The sequence below is a fragment of the Lemur catta genome, chromosome 19 (genome assembly GCF_020740605.2).
Source record: "Lemur catta isolate mLemCat1 chromosome 19, mLemCat1.pri, whole genome shotgun sequence".
NCBI classification, from domain to species: Eukaryota; Metazoa; Chordata; class Mammalia; order Primates; family Lemuridae; genus Lemur; species Lemur catta.
Genome location: NC_059146.1, coordinates 32,594,923 through 32,612,823, shown reverse-complemented (window position 1 = coordinate 32,612,823; position 17,901 = coordinate 32,594,923). Strand labels below are relative to the sequence as shown.

Sequence of the window (17,901 nt, the reverse complement as noted above, 5' to 3'; positions counted from 1 at the left end):
TTTTGTTTCATGCAGCATAATTATTTTGATATTCCTCCACATTGCATGTATGAGTACTTCATTGTTTTATTACAGATTAGTGTTCTCTTGTATGGACATTCCACCGTTTGTTTTTCTATCATCTATTAAAGGACAATTGGATTGTTTCCAGTTTGGGGCTATTACAAATAAAGCTGCTATGAAAATTCATATATTAATACTAGTCTTTCTCTTGGGTTTATACCTAGGAGTGAAAGACCCAGTGTCTCAGTTCTACGTGGGGGATTTTACTATAACTTATGGCAGTAACTGAGTGATGACACAGGCCAGTGCCGTACAAAGAAGGATTTATTACTTCCATTTCCCAAGAGACGGGGCATACCGTGCTGCACAGAGCCACATGGAGAGCACTGGTGTTGGTCAGGAGCCAGAAAGGAGCAAGGGAAAGGCATAGGCCACAGTCCTTATTGGAGTTTCCTTGGGAAAGGGAAGGCAGGGAAGAGCAAACACTTTATGATTGCCTAGTTTGAATAATCCTGGCAGGCTATAGGCTATAGGGTTCGTCTCTAGTTACCTGGTACCTGATCCTGGGATGCCTTAGGGCAGGGAAAATACTGACTTGGTATGTGAGAGTTAGATATAAAAAGGTAGTTGGGGCTATAGACTCAGGACTGGTTGGTTTGTATATGAGACATGTGATCCTGGTCAAACCCTTTGCTAACTCTGAAAGGGCTAGCTCTGGGAGGGGAAGTCTCTCCTAGGCCAGCAAGCTTTTTAAGATGTCATCAAAAAATACAGAAAATAAAAAGCATAAGTATACAAAGTCAAAGGATAAATAGATGTTTATCTTTTTACAAATTGACAAACTGTATTCCAAAGTGGTTATACCATTTTATATTCCCTCCAGCAGTGTTATGAGAATTTAAGTTATTCCATATCCTCACCAACACTTGGTATGGTTAGTTTTTTAAATTTTTATCATTCTCATTAGGTATGTAGTGGTTTTCTCTGTGATTTTATTTTGTATCTCCCTAATGACTAATGTTTAGAATTTTTAGTTGTACTAATGCCATCGCTCTATCTTTTTTGGTTAAATGTCTGTTCAAATCTTTTGCCCATTAAAAAATTTCTTCTTTATTGTTGAATTTTGAGGGTTTTTAATAAAGTCCTACATTAGAACTGTGATTTGCCAGTATGGTCTTCTAGCCTGTGGCTTGTTTTTTCCAATCCTCTTAATAGAATTTTTCCTACAGCAAAAATTTTTACTGTTGATTAATTTGAATGTATTATTTTTACATGTTTCTGGGGTGTATTTAAGAAGTATTTGCCAAGACAAAAAACATTCTCTCTTGTGTTACTTAATGGAGGTTTAATACTTTTAGGTTTATAATCCATTTTGAGTTCTTCTATTTTGTACACTGTGTGAGATTTGGGGTCAGAGCTTTGGGGTTTGTTTGTTTTGTTTTTTCTTTTACTATAGATGTCCAGTTGCTCCAACAGCACTGGTTGAAAGCACTATCTTTACTGAATTGCCGCTGCACCTTTCTGAAAAATCACTTGATCTTATATGTGTTGGTCTATTCCTGGACTTTCTTAATCTATATTTTTTTCTGATATCTTTTTTTTTTTTTTTTTTTTTTGAGACAGAGTCTCACTCTGTTGCCCGGGCTAGAGTGAGTGCTGTGGCATCAGCCTAGCTCACAGCAACCTCAAACTCCTGGGCTTAAGCGATCCTACTGCCTCAGCCTCCCGAGTAGCTGGGACTATAGGCATGCGCCACCATGCCCAGCTAATTTTTTGCTATATATAGTTTTAGTTGACCAGATAATTTCTTTCTATTTTTAGTAGAGACGGGGTCTCACTCAGGCTGGTCTCGAACTCCTGACCTCGACTGATCCACCCGCCTTGGCCTCCCAGAGGGCTAGGATTACAGGCATGAGCCACCGCGCCCGGCCTGATATCTTAAAATTATGTCTTAACATGATTTTATAATATGTCTTGAAATCAGGTAATGTAGTCCTTTAACTTTGTTCTTTTTCAGAATTTTTTTGGCTATTCTGAGTTCTTTGCATTTCTTTATGATTTTTAGAATTCACTTGGCATTCTCTAATAAAAGCATTGTGGGATTTTGATTGGAATTCCATTGGAAAAAATATATGAATTTGAAGAGAATTGACATGTTAACCATATCAAGTGTTCCAATTCATAAATGTGGCAAATCTCTCCCTTTATTCAGATCTTCTTTAATTTTCCTCAGTAACCTTTTAATTTTCCTCAGTAACCTTTTAATTTTCAGTGTATATATCTTGCACATCTCAATTATCTCCACCTATATATGTTATATGCTCTTGTATAAAGTATTCTTTTAAAATTTCAATTTCAAATTGATCTTTACTGGTACATAGAACTACAATTTTTGTAAAAACATTCATTTTCTACTCTGTAAACTTTATAAATTCATTTATTCTAGTTTTTTGTTTTGTTTGTAGATTCCATGGGATTTTCTCCATTAGCATTCATGTTGTCCATAAGTAAATTCAGTTTTATCTCTTTGCTTTCAAACTGGCAATTATGAAATTTATTGGCATAAAATAATTCATATAATTGTTATCCTTTTAAATCTGTAGAATCTAGTGGTGTCACCTCATCTGTACCTAACTCTGGTAATTTTTGTTTTCTCTCATTTTTTCTTGTAAATCTGGTTAGAGATGGATCTGTTTTATTGATCTTCTCCAAAAATCAGTCATCGGTTTCATTGGTTATTCACTATTGTTATTCTGTTTTCCATTTCATTAATTTCTCTTTGATCTTTATTATTGCATTCTTGTTTTGGGTTTCAGTTGTCCTTTTTCTAGTTTCTAAGGTTGCATTTGTCATTGATTGAGACGTTTCTTTTTTGATATAGGCATTTAATCTCTAAATTTAGCACCATCTACAATTTTTTTTTACATTTTGCTGTCATATAGTGTAAGATAGAGTTAACTTTCAAGTGGCCTAGAATAGCTCTAGGAGATTACTGGGTATCTGGCTTTAACCCTTGGTCAAGGTAAGTCAGTGGGATTTATGGGCTCTTTAAAATCTGAAACTCCCCTGGTAGCCGCAGGGCTGATGTGTTTACTCATGGCTTTTGCTATGGTCTGAATATTTATTTCCGTACAAAATTCATATGTTGAAGCCTCATCACCAATTTGATAGTTTTAGGAGGTGTGGGGCCTTTTGGAGTTCATGAGGGCTCATGACAGGGGTGAGTGCCTTTACATGGTGAAAGGGGCAGAGAACTGCCTTGCCCCTTCCACCATGTGAGAACACAGATAGAGGGTGCCATCTAGGAACCAGAAGGCCGCCCTCACCAGACATTGAATTTGCTGGCATCTTGATCTTGGATTTTCTAGCTTCCAGAACTGTGAGAAATAAATTTCTGTTTTTATAAACTACCCAGTTTATGGTATTTTGTTATAGCAGTCTGAACAGACTAAAACTGCTTTCACCTGGTATAAATGGTTAGACAGCTGGTTCTGGTCATATAGCTGGAGAAACATAAAAGGCCCCTCTAGGAACTTTTGCTGTTAGTTCTTCCAAAGCTTTTGGAAACTGGTTTTTGATTCAAACTTGATGTTTGCTAATGAATTCAAACCTAAAACAACCAGGCAGAACAGCACACATATGCAAAAACATACTGTGTCAAAAAGTCTTTTAGACAAAAACTAACCTTGTGTGAATCATAGGGGCAAGCTTTTAAAATACATTTTCTATGTTGACAAAAGTTAAAACAAGAAGTGAGATCTAAATTCCCACACAAATTTGCATCAGATATCTTTCCAAACCAAAACAACAATTCAAACAGATATTTTTGGACCTCACTACAAAGGAAATTTCCATATTGTAAAACCTATTTAACTGCAATTAGGAAATTTCCACTTAACCTTCAATTGGAAGTGATTAATCTATAATATAATGATCTATTAAAAGGCAAATATCAAAATAAAAATCTAATGGACTCCTATAAAGGCCAGTCAAGTGATTAATATACCCTATTTAAATCATATCCTCATGGAATAATGTCAGCATTATTGTCAGTGCCATCTGTGTAAAGACATTTTAAAATACGACATAGGTAAAATCTCAATACTGACAAGCACTAGCAAGTGAATATTTATAGCTTATTTTCATGTAAGAAACAGTACATTTTATTTCCATTTAAATAAAATGTTAACTTCCGAAAATTCCCTGCATCACATTGATAGACTTGTATTACAGTATACGTTAATTATTATTGCATTTTGAATTTTTTCAGTTAAAGATTTATGGAAACTTTTTTGCTTGTTATATAAATATGAAGGTGTGATCTGGTGAAACATCAGGTACTAGGAGAATGGTGAGGTTGTGGAACACCTTGGAATGGCTGTGAGAACTAGTGCAGAGGAGATGTGTGGGAACTAGTTAGGAGTCTATTGGGATCATAGTGGCAAGACAGAATGGTTTTGACTAATGCATTGGTGATGCAGCTGCTGAACGTTTTGGAGGTGATGGATTCAGAATTGTGTGATATACGCAGGGCTGGACTTGAGAATGGCTGGATATTGAGTATGATGGAGACAGACATGTTGAGAGGTTGCCTGAGTTATTTCTGACCTTCTCAGCCTCTTGAATGGCAGAGTTTTTCCCTAAAACTAGGGTGTATGAAAAGGTAGGAGAATCATGAGTTCTTTAATAGGCATATTGTGTTTGAGGTAACTTTGATGCATTCAAGTGAAGACCTGAGGAAGCTCAATAAAATCTCTTTTCAAGGCCAGAGTGACAAAGATAACCAATAAAAAAGGAAGCAGAGCAAACTGAGTGAAGAATTTAAAAATAAATTTACAAAGGGATCCATAGAATCTTCAGTTGTTGGTATTATCAGATACATATTATGAAGCAAGTATGCCTACCATGTTAAAAAATCTTTGATAAATTGAAATTAAAAAAAAAATCCCCTGGAGAGGGAATTATGAATGGGAGATCAGAATAATTATCCAGAATGCAACACAGATTGAAAGATGGAAATTACAGATGATTTAAGACATCTGGAGGATAGAGAGTGGCAAGACTTGCCTTACAGCTAACTGGAGTTCACAAGGGAGAGAACGATTAGGGAAGAGGCATATATAACACGAAGGAAAAAGAGTTTGCTGAGCACAGGAAGATAACACTTCACAGATTCAAGTTGTTTAACAAATCCCAAGCAGAAAAAAATTTAAGACTTTCATACCCAGAAACATTATGCAAAATTGCAGAAAATTTATTTGTTACTGAATTCAGTAGTGAGCCCAGGATTCTTGGGGGGGAGGAGCAATTCCTAATATCCTACAATATCCTAGTCTCTGCACTCTCTCCTTGAAATCTCAATATTTTTGTATGTCACTTGTATTTTAATATTAAAAGGAACATTAACCCAAAAGAACATTGACCAAAAGATGTGCAATTCTCAAAGAAATACTAAGGCCAACAGACATATGAAAAGATTCTCAATCTCATTAATAAGCTTAAAAATGCAAATTTAAGCCACAGTCACAATTTCACACCTAGTAGATTGACAGGATTGAGGGTCATTTCTCAAAGCGCTCCCTCTCGAGTTCAGTATTTTCAAATCCTTCGAGGGGGTGTAACGCACATCAAAACGGCCGTCATTAGTGTCACAGATACGACATGTCCGCATGAGTTTCCAGGAAGTGTCCCTGGTTGGCGTACTGTAGTTGTGCCACAGGGCACAGCGTGGAGACAGGTTTTGGATGAGAGGAGACCTTCCCCTGCACAGGCCAGCTCTCGCAGGGCCCGGTACCAGCAGGGCTGCCCACGTCCGGGGAGGAGCGCGAATCTGCGAGCTCACGAATGACCCGGAAGACCTTGTTGCGGCCGCACAGCTTTCTGGGAAGTGTAGTTTTGTGGCCCGGGCGCCATTGTCCTCACAGTGCAAATAGCGGGCTGCCCTTGGTCCTGGGAAGTACAGGTCACCAGAAGACTACCGTGCGCCTTCGACACCCGCCCGGCTGCAACTGCTATAAGGTTTTAGAAACCCGGGGCCGGTTTTTCTCGCCGGGCGCCGAGCCCACGCGGCCGCAGAGACCCCTGGGAAGTGCGGGCTTCCTGAGGGCACGGTTCGCGGTGCCCGTTAACTTTGGTCCCGGAGGCGGAGGAGTCTGGGAAATGTCGCTGCGGCGCGGGCGTCGTTCCCGGTTCGTCCCACCGTAGTCTCGGCCTGGGCAGGCTCCTGAGATCTAGGACTCTGGGCAGTGTAGGTCCGGGAGGGCTGCAGCCACCGCCCGCTCACCGGCCGCCCAGCGCGTCAGGTACGCGGAGGTGCCGTCGCCGCCGGGTGTGGGTCCCCAGGGGCGGCCGGCGGGGCTCGGGCCGCCGGAACCTTGCTGGTCCCGGGCCCAGGGCTCGGTGTGTCCGCGGCCAGAGCTCCTCTGGGCCTCCGCGTCCTGCTCTATAAAGGGGGAGCAAGGACGGCGCCCCCCTTTTAGAGCTGCTGTGAAAGCAAAACGGGCGAGTGGGCGTCGTACTCGCTCAGAGCAAACGCCGTCTACGATGGTTTCTGTCATCTAGCCGCGAAACTGACCCTTTCCAGTTGTGTAACACCGAACAAATGGTTTCAGTGTCTCCGAATTCCAGTTTTGTCATCATTTAAAAAAGTAATCTGGGATAACGTGAATGCCCACCACGCACAGTGGCGAAGAGTGAACGAGCTGATATTTAAAATTATTGCTGTTATTTTGTGAGTCTGTCTTTCATGTACAGAAGAGTTGGTTTTCCTCGTGGGTGGCACCTGGTAAATGGTTAGTTGCTCCGTGCCAAGAAACACCCTGTTGGTTGAAAGGGAAAGGCTGGAACCCAGATTACTAGTGTGCTTTTCCATTATGGTGTGTCACAGAGCTGCAAGATAAGCCTGATTTTTCATGGCTGCTTTTTCCTGTCCTTACTATGCCTTCTCAGGACACCTGTAAAACAAGAGCCTGGCAAGAGGACTGTGTTGACTATTGGAAATTGCAAAGTGATGTCTCAGGTAAGTCGCTTTGTCCCCAGATCTTCCTGAAACACTTTCTTATAAGGACTCTTTGAGTTTGCTTTGCTTCTCCTGCGTCTTCCCACCCAACAAAATCCTAAATCGGACTGGATCTATGGTTCCTTTCATCATAGGAAAGGATGGAGCCCACAGGAAAGCCCCAAAGTACTGTCCTTCTCACTCAGTGCTCCTCTTTTCTGTAGTTTTCTGCTAGAAGGCTTTCTAGAGTCTTCAGCCAAAATTTTTTTATTACAGCCCAAAATGCAAGTTTGGAATTTTAGGTTATTTGCTTTATGGTTGTAAAAGCTGTGTCATGTGGTCTCAATCCTTCCAGTTGCTCAAGCCAGGAGATGTTTGGAGTTGTCCTTGATTCTTCCTTTTCACTTAAAACTCATATTCCGATATCCTAGTTATTAACAGATGTAAGATATATACAGAACCGGACCATTAGTTACCCTATCACTGCCACCACCACTGCCACCCCACTCCAGGCCACCTGGATCATTGCAGTAGTCTGCTAGCTGGCTTCCCTGCGTCTGTCCCTGACGCTCTTCAGTCTGCTCTCAATAGAGCTGTCACAGTGATCCTGTTATATAAATTCCTGTCATTCTTCAACTTAAAAATTTTCAGTGGCCCTAACTCAGAATAGAAATCAGAGTTCTGCAATGCCCTAGAAAGCTTTGTACAATTAGGCTATTACCTCTCTAATCCCACCTTCCTTCTCTGCCTCCTTGTCCTTCTGAGCTCCAACCACTGCTTCCAGGCCCTGGAAGTTGCTGTACCATCTGCTTGGAATATTCTTCCCCTAGGTATGCAGGAGCCTGCATTCTTACTTCCTTCACATCTTTGCTCCATGGTTACTTTCTCCCCAGATCTTCCCTGAACACCTATTTAAAAGTACTGTCACCTTCCCTTGCCTGTTACTTCCACTCTTCCATCAGGCTTTGTTCTCCATAGCACTTGGTACTCACTAGCTGATGTACTCTGTTTAGTGTTTGCATGTGCTCATTGTCTGCCTCCTCCTGGTGGGAGGAGTATATTTTCTTTTTTTGTTGACTGTTAAATCTTCAGTACCCAGAGTGGTACCTGGCACAAAACAGATGCCTGGTAAATAACTGCTGAGTGAATAAAATGAATGATGAAAATACGATGGAGCAGAATCATGGGCTACAAAGTGAAGCCTGCACAGGAGAGGACATGAGGAGCAGATGTGCACGTTGGGCAGAGTCTGTGTTCTTGGGAAAATTAGATAATTAGAATCAAAAAAACTTTTTTTTTTAAAAAGTAAAAGCTAAAATGAACTAATGCCAAAATCATTCATTGATTTATCTACCAAACACTTAAGAGGTACCTGTTAGGAAAAACTATACATGGATTTGGGTGTACACTGACATGCAGGACTTCATGATTTAGTGTAGTATTGTCTAAGAGAACTTTCTACTTTGGTGGAAATGTTCTATGTGGCCAGTACGGTAGCCACCAGCCCCTCGTGACTAGTGAGTACTTGACCTGTGGCTAGAACAACTGAGGAACTGAATTTTCAATTTTATTTAATTATATTATTTTTACATTTTAATTAGTTTAAATTTATCTAGCCAAATTAGCTAGTGGCTACTGTATTGAGCAGTTCAGGACGGGCAGAAAAGTAAGAAAGCATAAGAAATTAAAATAAGTGCTAGGACAGATATCCTAAGTTCTTTTGGGGACAAAGATGAGTGAACACCACAGGCTGCCCAGGCAATTGAAGGAGAAGAAAGAAGCATCCCTGGGGAAGTAAGGCTGGAGCTGGGTTTCGGGGGCCCCATAGCACCAGAGAGGAAGAGGGGGGAGTGAAGTTGTATGGAACTGAAGAAACACCTTGTACATAGGTGGAGAGGCCTAAAAGGATCTTTCAAGGAACTGTACAAATTTTCTGCAGTGGTGGTTCTCAAACAGAGGCAATTTTGTCACCTTTGACCCTACCCACTGGGACATTTGGTAATGTCTGGAGGCATTTTTGGTTGTTACAGTCAGGGTAAGGGTGGGATGTTGTTCCTGGCTTCTAGTGGGTAGAGGCCAGGATGCTGCTCAGCATCCTACAGTGCACAGGACAGCGCCCAACAGCAACGAATTATCCAGGCCAAAATGTCAATAGTGTGAAGGCTGAGAAACCCTGCTTTAAATAAAAAGAGTATCTATTGATGAGATTATGTGGATTTTTCTCTTTAAGCCATTAATACAGTGACATTCATTAATATGTGTTCAAAACAAAATAAGAAATATCCTTGCATTTATAGCATAAAATATAGTGTTTTATGCATTTTTATAGCATTAAATTTTTTATTTGGTTTATCAAGTGAGATTTGTAAAAGCTAATCTTTAAAAGTCATTGTGGAAAGTAGGAAAAGATGGAAAAATTTTCAGTTCCTTTGATCAGGCTAGCATAACCCTAATGCTTGGATAAGTATAAATACAAGTTTAAAAAACAGAATTATCCCTGGTGCCAAAAGGGAAAGAATCCCCAACCCCCTTTACTTAGAGTATTTCCCTGAGAAAAACCTGTAATTGTAAAACCTTGTCCCTTTGAGGTTCATGTAGATCTTTTTAAAAGCTAAATATGCCTCTTGCCAGTTTTACTAGTCAGCAAAGTCTCTCTTAAGGGTCATGGAGCCATCTTGTTTGACATGCGAACATCAAGGAAGATGGTGCCCGTATTTCCCTGTGTATGTAGGAGTTCAGCCTAGGCACCTGGCTTTAAGTTGTAATGACCTGCTTGTCATGAAGATATGAGAAATGTTATTTTTATTTGGGATAAAGGCAATTAACTAATACAGTGGCCACTCTAATTAATAGGTGAATTTAGGATGAATTATGTGTAGCAAATTGTGCTGTCAAGTCCTCTCTTTGAGGACAAGTTATTTGTTTTGAAAACATGTATGTAATGGGTTATATCTGCCTGGCTTTATAAATGATGAGATTTCTTTCTGTCCTTGTTCTCTCAGTGGATTGCCTGTGAAGTGTATCACAGTCTGACTTAATGCTTACTCAATAACAAAACTGTTTTCTTTCATTTCTATATTTGTGGAGAGGATTTTCTGCATTGGCAGGAGATTTGATTTTTAAAATTATTTTGCTAACACCAGACAAAGGTAAATTTCCCCTTTAAAACCAAAGACCAGTGTCACTGGTGAAAAATATCCAAATGAAGTAATACAATATTGAATCAACAACTCTTGGAGCAAAAAATTTACCACAGCCAAGCAAAGTCACAAATGAAAGGGAGTAACAATGTCATTTTTGTTTGTTTGTTTTGAGACAGAGTCTCACTCTGTTGCCCAGGCTAGAGTGCCATGGCATCAGCCTAGCTCACAGCAACCTCAGACTCCTGGGCTCAACCAATCCTTGAGGCCTTAGCCTCCTGAGTAGCTGGGACTACGGGCATGTGCTACCATACCCGGCTAATTCTTTCTATATATTTTTAGTTGTCCAGCTAGTTTCTTTCTATGTTTAGTAGCGATGGGGTCTCACTCTTGCTCAGGCTGGTCTCGAACTCCTGACCTTGAGCGATCCTCCTGCCTCGGCCTCCCAGAGTGCTAGGATTACAGGCGTGAGCCACCTCGCCCGGCCAACAGTGCCATTTTAAATGCATATATTTTGCACATATTATAATTTGACTAACCAATAAGCTATTGTTGAACATTTAATCTTTTTCTAAAGTTTTGCTATTTTAAATAATATTGTGAATGAGTACTATTAAGAAATTTCTAAGCACATCTGTGAGCATTTCCGTAGAATATTTTCCTTAAAATGTGCCCTTTCTTTTACTTTACTTTAAGGTCCTATTAAGGAGTATCTATGGCATGTAACCATTAATGAAAAAGTCTCAAATTATTTTAATTATAGAACGATTACCAATACAAAATTTAAGCATACACCATAAATTTTTCTTTTTTGTTTGTGAATCAGTTATGTGTATGCCTCAGTTCATTTGTGCAGCTATAACAGAATACCACAGACTGAGTGATTTATAAATAGAAATTTATTTCTCACGGTTCTGGAGGCTGAGAAGTCCAACATCAACGAGCAGGCATCTGGTGAGGGCCTTCTTGCTGTGTCACCCTATGGTGCAAGGGCAAAGAGAGGAGAGAGAGACAAAAAGGGGCTGACTCACTCGTCCTTTTATAAGGAACCCCTCCCATAATAATGGCATTAATCCATTTATGAGGGCAGAGCCCTCATGGCCTAATCACTTCTTTTTTTTTTTTTTTTTTGAGACAGAGTCTCGCTTTGTTGCCCAGGCTAGAGTGAGTGCCATGGCGTCAGCCTAGCTCACAGCAACCTCAAACTCCTGGGCTTCAGCAATCCTACTGCCTCAGCCTCCCGGGTAGCTGGGACTACAGGCATGTGCCACCATGCCCGGCTAATTTTTTTTTGCTATATATATTTTAGTTGGCCAGATAATTTCTTTCTATTTTTTTAGTAGAGACGGGGTCTCGCTCTTGCTCAGGCTGGTCTCGAACTCCTGACCTTGAGCGATCCACCTGCCTTGGCCTCCCAGAGTGCTAGGATTACAGGCGTGAGCCAATGCACCCGGCCCTAATCACTTCTTTTTTTTTTTTTTTTTTAGAGGACAACTTTTTGTTTTTTATTTAAGCTTATTATGGGGATACAAAAGTTCTGGTTATATATATTGGCCATGTCCTGCCCATCCTAATCACTTCTTAAAAGTCTCACCTCTTAATGCTGTTACAATGCTGATTAAGTTTCCAGCACATGCTTTTTGGGGAACACAATCAAACCATAGCAGTGTATATCTATCTTTAATGTGAAGATGTCTTTTTTCTGAACCCACTGGATCATTCTTTTTTCCTAGAACCTTAGTGGATCATCTTGAGTATCCCATCTGAGAAAAAACCATTTTAGCCTCATTTTTTATTATTTACCCAGCACTTACAGCTATAAAAGATATAACTAAATACTTGACTATATGCTGTCAAGTGTTGAAGGCTGATTTTTAAAAATTTGTATAATTCTATTCCTTTTGACAAAATTAACTCTCCTGAAGCAAAGCTCTTATATTAATATTTGTCTGTTGCCTGTATTGTATAATAATGCCAAGCACATAATCATCCAGCTGTTACTTACCTGAGCTCCGATTCCTGATCATTGTCACAACTTCTCAATCTTGTTCCATTTTTCTTCCAGAGTAATTTTATCCCCTTGTACAATGACAGAGGCCTAGGCTAGGATTGAGCTGAAATGTATTTGTTGTTTCAGGTGACATTTAGCGATGTGGCTATAGACTTCTCTCACGAAGAATGGAGATGGCTAGATTCTGCTCAGAGGGATTTATACAAGGATGTGATGGTCCAGAACTATGAGAACCTGGTCTCTCTAGGTAAGGATATCTGCCCTTCTGCTCCTTTCTTTTGCCACTCCGAATTGCTGGAGGTCCTCCTAAGTAAATGGCTGAATTTCTAAACCTGTTCCCAAGAAAATGTGCAGCTCTTTTGTGCCCTGCCTGAAGCGTATCATTCCATTTCAGTGAACATCCTTTGACCCTTACTTTGGTCCCTCTTGTGATGGCCTCTCATCCTTGAGGACCACAGCTTAAACAAGTTCTATATTCTTCCCATAAGCAGGTCTTTCCATAACTAAGCCATATGTGATCACTTTATTGGAGGATGGAAAAGAGCCCTGGACAGTGGAGAAAAAACTGTCAAAAGGTATGTTTCCAGGTGAGTTATGGTGCATCAGGCAAAGGAGGTCTTTGTTAAAGATGCTTGTAGTGAGTATAGAGGCATTTTAGGGATACTGTCTTCAGAGATCCCAGAAATAAACAAATTTAAGGGATATTTAGCTTAGATTTCAAAACAATCATTCCTTCATCCCAAATTATTATTTGTATTTCTTATGTCATCTAATCAAAGTTGGAATCATAATAATTTAAATTTTACTTTATTCAAGATAAAATAAGGCAAATTATTTTTTCTTAAGTCTACTGAAGGAAAAACTGATGGTTTTAGGCTAAGAAAAGCTGTCAATTAGATGGAAAATCACTTCCTCTAAAGCTAAGTTTAATAGATCTAATATTATTAGCATAAGTTACAGGAAATAAGGAACATATAGGGATAATTATAGGAATACTATTTTCTAATGTCCAGTGAATGATCATAAAATTTCACATAGATGTACATAAACGCAGAAAGCTAAATCTTTGTGAGCCATAATGAGCATTTAGATTTTTTTTTTGTTATTGTAACTGTTTAATGTAGTAGTATCAATTCTGCATTTTAAGCATATTGATCTGATAGCAAATTGAGATTAACTGAAGGTTGGAGAAGGCTGTGAGACAAAATGTTATCTTTCACATGAGTTATAGGCACAAAATGATGGCTTAGAATCCAGAATGCCTTCCACATTTTCTTTCTGATAGCTTCATTTTCTTCACATGCTGATTGCCTACATTTTACCCATTTCCCTTATGATGCTCTATTCCTGTCTCTGTGTGTGTCTCATTCTCTGTGCTCTGCTTGAACATTGTTCAAAAATCATTGGAATATATGGGTTGTCAGAGCCATGTGCTTTCTGGGGCCTTACTTCTTATCTAATTTTATTTCCACCATAGAAGTTTCTTTTCAAGAAGTAAAAAAAAAAAAAAAAAAAAAAAAAAGCAGTACTATGCTGTCTTGATATATTTCAGATTGGGAATCAAGATGGGAAAACAAGGAATTATCAACAAAGAGGGACATTTATGATGAAGATTCACCCCAAACAATGATAATAGAAAAAACTGTAAAACAAAGTTGTGAATTTTTAAATTTTAATACGGATTCAGAATACATAGAGAAGTTGGAGGGGAAGCATGGAAGTCAAGTAGAACATTTCAGACCAGTGACCCTCACCTTTAGAGAAAGCTCCAATGCAGAAAGTATTTACAAATACAATACATTTAGAAGCATCTTCCATTTAAAGTCTGTTTCTGAACCACAGAGAATTTCTGCTGAAGGGAAATCATGTAAATATGATGTATTGAAGAAGAACTTACCAAAAAAGTCAGTTATAAAGGATGATAAAATCAATGGCAGGAAGAAACTTTTGAATTCTAATGAAAGTGGGGCAGCCTTCAGCCAGAGCAAATCTCTCACCCTTCACCAGACTTACAATAGTGAGAAAATCTATACATGCAGTGAATGTGGGAAGGCCTTTGGCAAACAATCAATCCTTAATCGCCACTGGAGAATTCATACAGGAGAGAAACCATATAAATGTCGTGAATGTGGGAAGACTTTTAGCCATGGCTCATCCCTTACTCGACATCAGATAAGCCATAGTGGAGAGAAACCTTACAAATGTATTGAATGTGGGAAGGCATTTAGCCATGTTTCATCACTGACTAATCATCAAAGCACTCACACTGGGGAGAAACCCTATGAATGTATGAACTGTGGAAAGTCTTTTAGTCGTGTTTCACATCTCATTGAACATCTAAGAATTCATACTCAGGAAAAACTCTATGAGTGTCGTATATGTGAGAAGGCTTTCATTCATAGGTCATCTCTCATTCACCATCAGAAAATTCATACTGGGGAGAAACCTTATGAATGTAGTGAATGTGGGAAAGCTTTTTGCTGTAGCTCACACCTTACTCGACATCAAAGAATTCACACTATCGAGAAACAATATGAATGTAACAAATGTCTGAAAGTCTTTAGTAGCCTCTCATTTCTTATTCAACATCAGAGTATTCATACTGAAGAAAAACCCTTTGAATGTCAGAAATGCAGGAAATCCTTCAACCAGCCTGAATCACTGAATATGCATTTGAGAAATCACATTAGATTGAAACCTTACGAATGTAGTATATGTGGGAAAGCCTTCAGTCATAGGTCATCCCTGCTTCAACATCACAGAATTCATACTGGAGAGAAACCTTATGAATGTATTAAATGTGGGAAGACATTCAGCTGTAGTTCAAACCTTACTGTACATCAGAGAATTCATACTGGAGAAAAGCCATATAAATGTAATGAATGTGGGAAAGCTTTTAGCAAAGGCTCAAATCTTACTGCCCATCAAAGAATACATAATGTAGAGAAACCCAGTAGCGCACTAACTGTAGAAAAGCCTTTGGTCCATATGAATCACTATACGTGTGAGAAAGCATACAGGAGAGAAACTATATGAAGCAGTATTTTTTTATAATAAACTGGAGCCATAGTTCCTCCCTGATTCAACATCAGAAAATTTATGCTGTAGAAAAGTCTTAGGAATGTAGCAAATATGGAAGATCTTTAGCATTGATGCAAACTTTCTATCAGAGTTCTTAATCTGGAGAAACCATATGAAGAGAATAAATGTGGGAGAGCCTTTGCCAGTATTATCCCTTAATTGACATAAGTATAGTGACACTAGGAAAAAAAAAAAAACAACCCTGTACATGGAGCAAATATGAGAAAGACCGTAGGCAATAAGAATCTCTCACAAACTCCTACAGGAGAGAAGCTGTATGAGTATAGAAAATTTAGAAATTGTGGGAAGTTCTTCAGTTCCAAGTGCATCCCTTATTCTATATCAAATTGGAAAGAAATCTGATGTAAGAAATGTAGCAGAGTGTTCACTAAGAGTTCTTACTTTGCTAGACATCAGAAGATTAATGGTAGAACAACCTGAAGGATATAGGAATTATGTGTAAATCTTTCTTTGCAGTGATGCTATTTGTATAAATAATTGCAGAAGAGCAAATAAGAATATTATAAATAAATATGTATTCCTTATAACAGTAGCTTGTGAATTTACTGGAGTCCTACATAGAAACTATTTTTAGCTAATGGGCATGTGAAGATATTTAGTCATCCAGAGGATCTAGTCAGTGTTATGATGTTGAAAATTAAAGCTGCAAAAGAAGTAAAGTGGTGTTAATAAGTTTTTGGTCTCTAAATAAAATCATTTTGTATATAATGAACTCTTTCACTGTGACACTTTCTTGCAAAATTTTTCACTAATTCTTGAACAATTAAGATCAGCCTTACCATATAGCCTTTATTGGGAGACTAGCAAACCTGGTGCGGTGTCTGTGCCATTTTTCTTGTGAGGATAATTCAAAGTCTGTTTCCAGTGGGCTTAATTAAACGCATTTCAAGAAAATTTGTTGAGCATCACTCATGCATATTACACAATGCTGGGATATAATAATCCAGTGGTTCTCATCTTTAGTGGCATGTTAGAATCACTAGGAGGGCTTGTTAAGACACGCACTGCTAAGCCCCAACCCCAGTTTCTGTTTCAGTTGGTTTGAGGTAAAGCCAAGAATTTGCATTTTTCACGTGTTCTCAGGTGACACTAATGCTGTTTATCCAGAAAGCATTTGATAACCATTGTAATAATTAAAACCAATGTGACCCTGTTCCGACAGATTATATCTGATGAGAGAAAGCAAATAAATTTGAAATAATCTTTACAAGTGCTGTGAGGCCATAACCAAGAAAAACCATACTGAGAGAGAACAGAGCAGGCTTAGCTGTGGACGTGGTTTTAATCTGAATCCTAAACAATGAGTACTAATTCTGTGATGAAGACTCCTTATGTAGCTCTGTGCATACATGCATATGTGCCTGAATGTGTGTGTGTTTGTGTGGTGTGTGCTAGGTATTATTCTAGGTAAGGCAGTCTGGTTCTGTCACACTTGCTTGCAAGCTGGACTCCATGTTCCAGTGTCTAGTTTCAAGTTCTGTGGCTCTGAGGTATTACTACTGGCAGAATCATTGGTGATGGCAGTAGTCACTTCTCCATCCCTGGGTCACAGTTATGTGGGTTTACCTTGAAATCCATAGTCCAGAAATGTCCCCATTGTTTTTCCAGCATGCCTACCAATTTTGAAACCATTAATTGACTGTAATTAGTGTTTTAACATAAGAAACACTAACTTTCATCTCCAGTTAAGTGAAATGATAGGACCTCCAAAAAGAATTCTATTCATTGCACTGGGATGCCTATATTATTATACTTTGCATTTTAAGAATTAAAAATGTGTGGAAATTTCTTTTCTTACTTGTTATATATGTCCTGGCATAATATCCTTTATTTTGCCTCTTGGACTATAGTATTTACTATTTGGCCCATTAGAGAAAGTTTGCCAACCCCTGGTGTATACCATCAACTCTAAATCAACCACTAAATAAAGTTAGTAAGTCAATAAAAGAATATAAAATGGAATTGTGTATTTTGAAACTTGATATTTTCCTGCTGCCTAAACATTCCCCCAAACAGGCTATGAGCACCCAGCCAGGGAACCAGGTGCACCAACGTGATAAGGCTGCCCCTGCTACAGGTGCTCCTTGCCCTCTCCTGTGACCTAGTGACATTCAAGTGCACCAATAAAATCCCCTCAAGCCTTTGCTTACGTACTCCACCCTGACCCCCATACAGGCACTTGCCCATGGGTCCCCAGTCTCCCTCCGCACGTGCTCGGTTGAGCCCATTCCCTTGGCGTACCCCACCCTGTGACTCCCTCATGGCATGCAGTGACTCTCTCTAGGACCCATGAGTATAATAAACCGTTTTCTTAAGCCTCGCCCATGTCCCCGTGTGTGCCTGCACCTGACTGAACACCTCATGAAAGAACAAAAAACAAATGGCATCAGGAACAGGATAGTCTAGTCACAGGTAAGAGGGGACTTAGGAGATGCTCCTCAACTGCTCAGCTTCCTAAGTGGCTGTCCCAGTGGGCTCTACCATCTAGGAAGGCTTATAGTCCTGTTGATATCCCTGCATGTTGCTCTGAGCTGCTTTGTGTTGTCTCTTTCAGGGACCGCCAAGGCTTCCTGCCCTAAGTAGTGGATCTAGCCCTGCTAGAATGCCCCAAGATTCCACTTCTGGCCAGCCCTGACTTGGCAAGAGGG

At 39.4% G+C, this 17,901-nt stretch overlaps 1 protein-coding gene across 5 annotated transcripts; it reads left to right on the top strand.

Moving 5' to 3' along the window:
• Positions 1 to 5,803: 5,803 nt before the first annotated feature.
• LOC123624507 (zinc finger protein 181) lies at positions 5,804 to 15,959 on the top strand. 5 transcript variants are annotated; one of them, XM_045532388.1, is made up of 5 exons: positions 5,804 to 6,191; positions 6,952 to 7,021; positions 12,278 to 12,398; positions 12,643 to 12,726; positions 13,704 to 15,959. In XM_045532388.1, exons 1-5 carry the CDS (start codon positions 5,848 to 5,850, stop codon positions 15,185 to 15,187), a joined length of 2,103 nt encoding a protein of 700 aa, XP_045388344.1. In that variant the 5' UTR covers positions 5,804 to 5,847; the 3' UTR covers positions 15,188 to 15,959. The 5 variants fall into 5 exon arrangements, with proteins under 5 accessions (XP_045388344.1, XP_045388343.1, XP_045388346.1 ...); XM_045532387.1 differs by having other exon boundaries at positions 12,643 to 12,738; XM_045532390.1 differs by having other exon boundaries at positions 6,116 to 6,305.
• Positions 15,960 to 17,901: the final 1,942 nt, after the last annotated feature.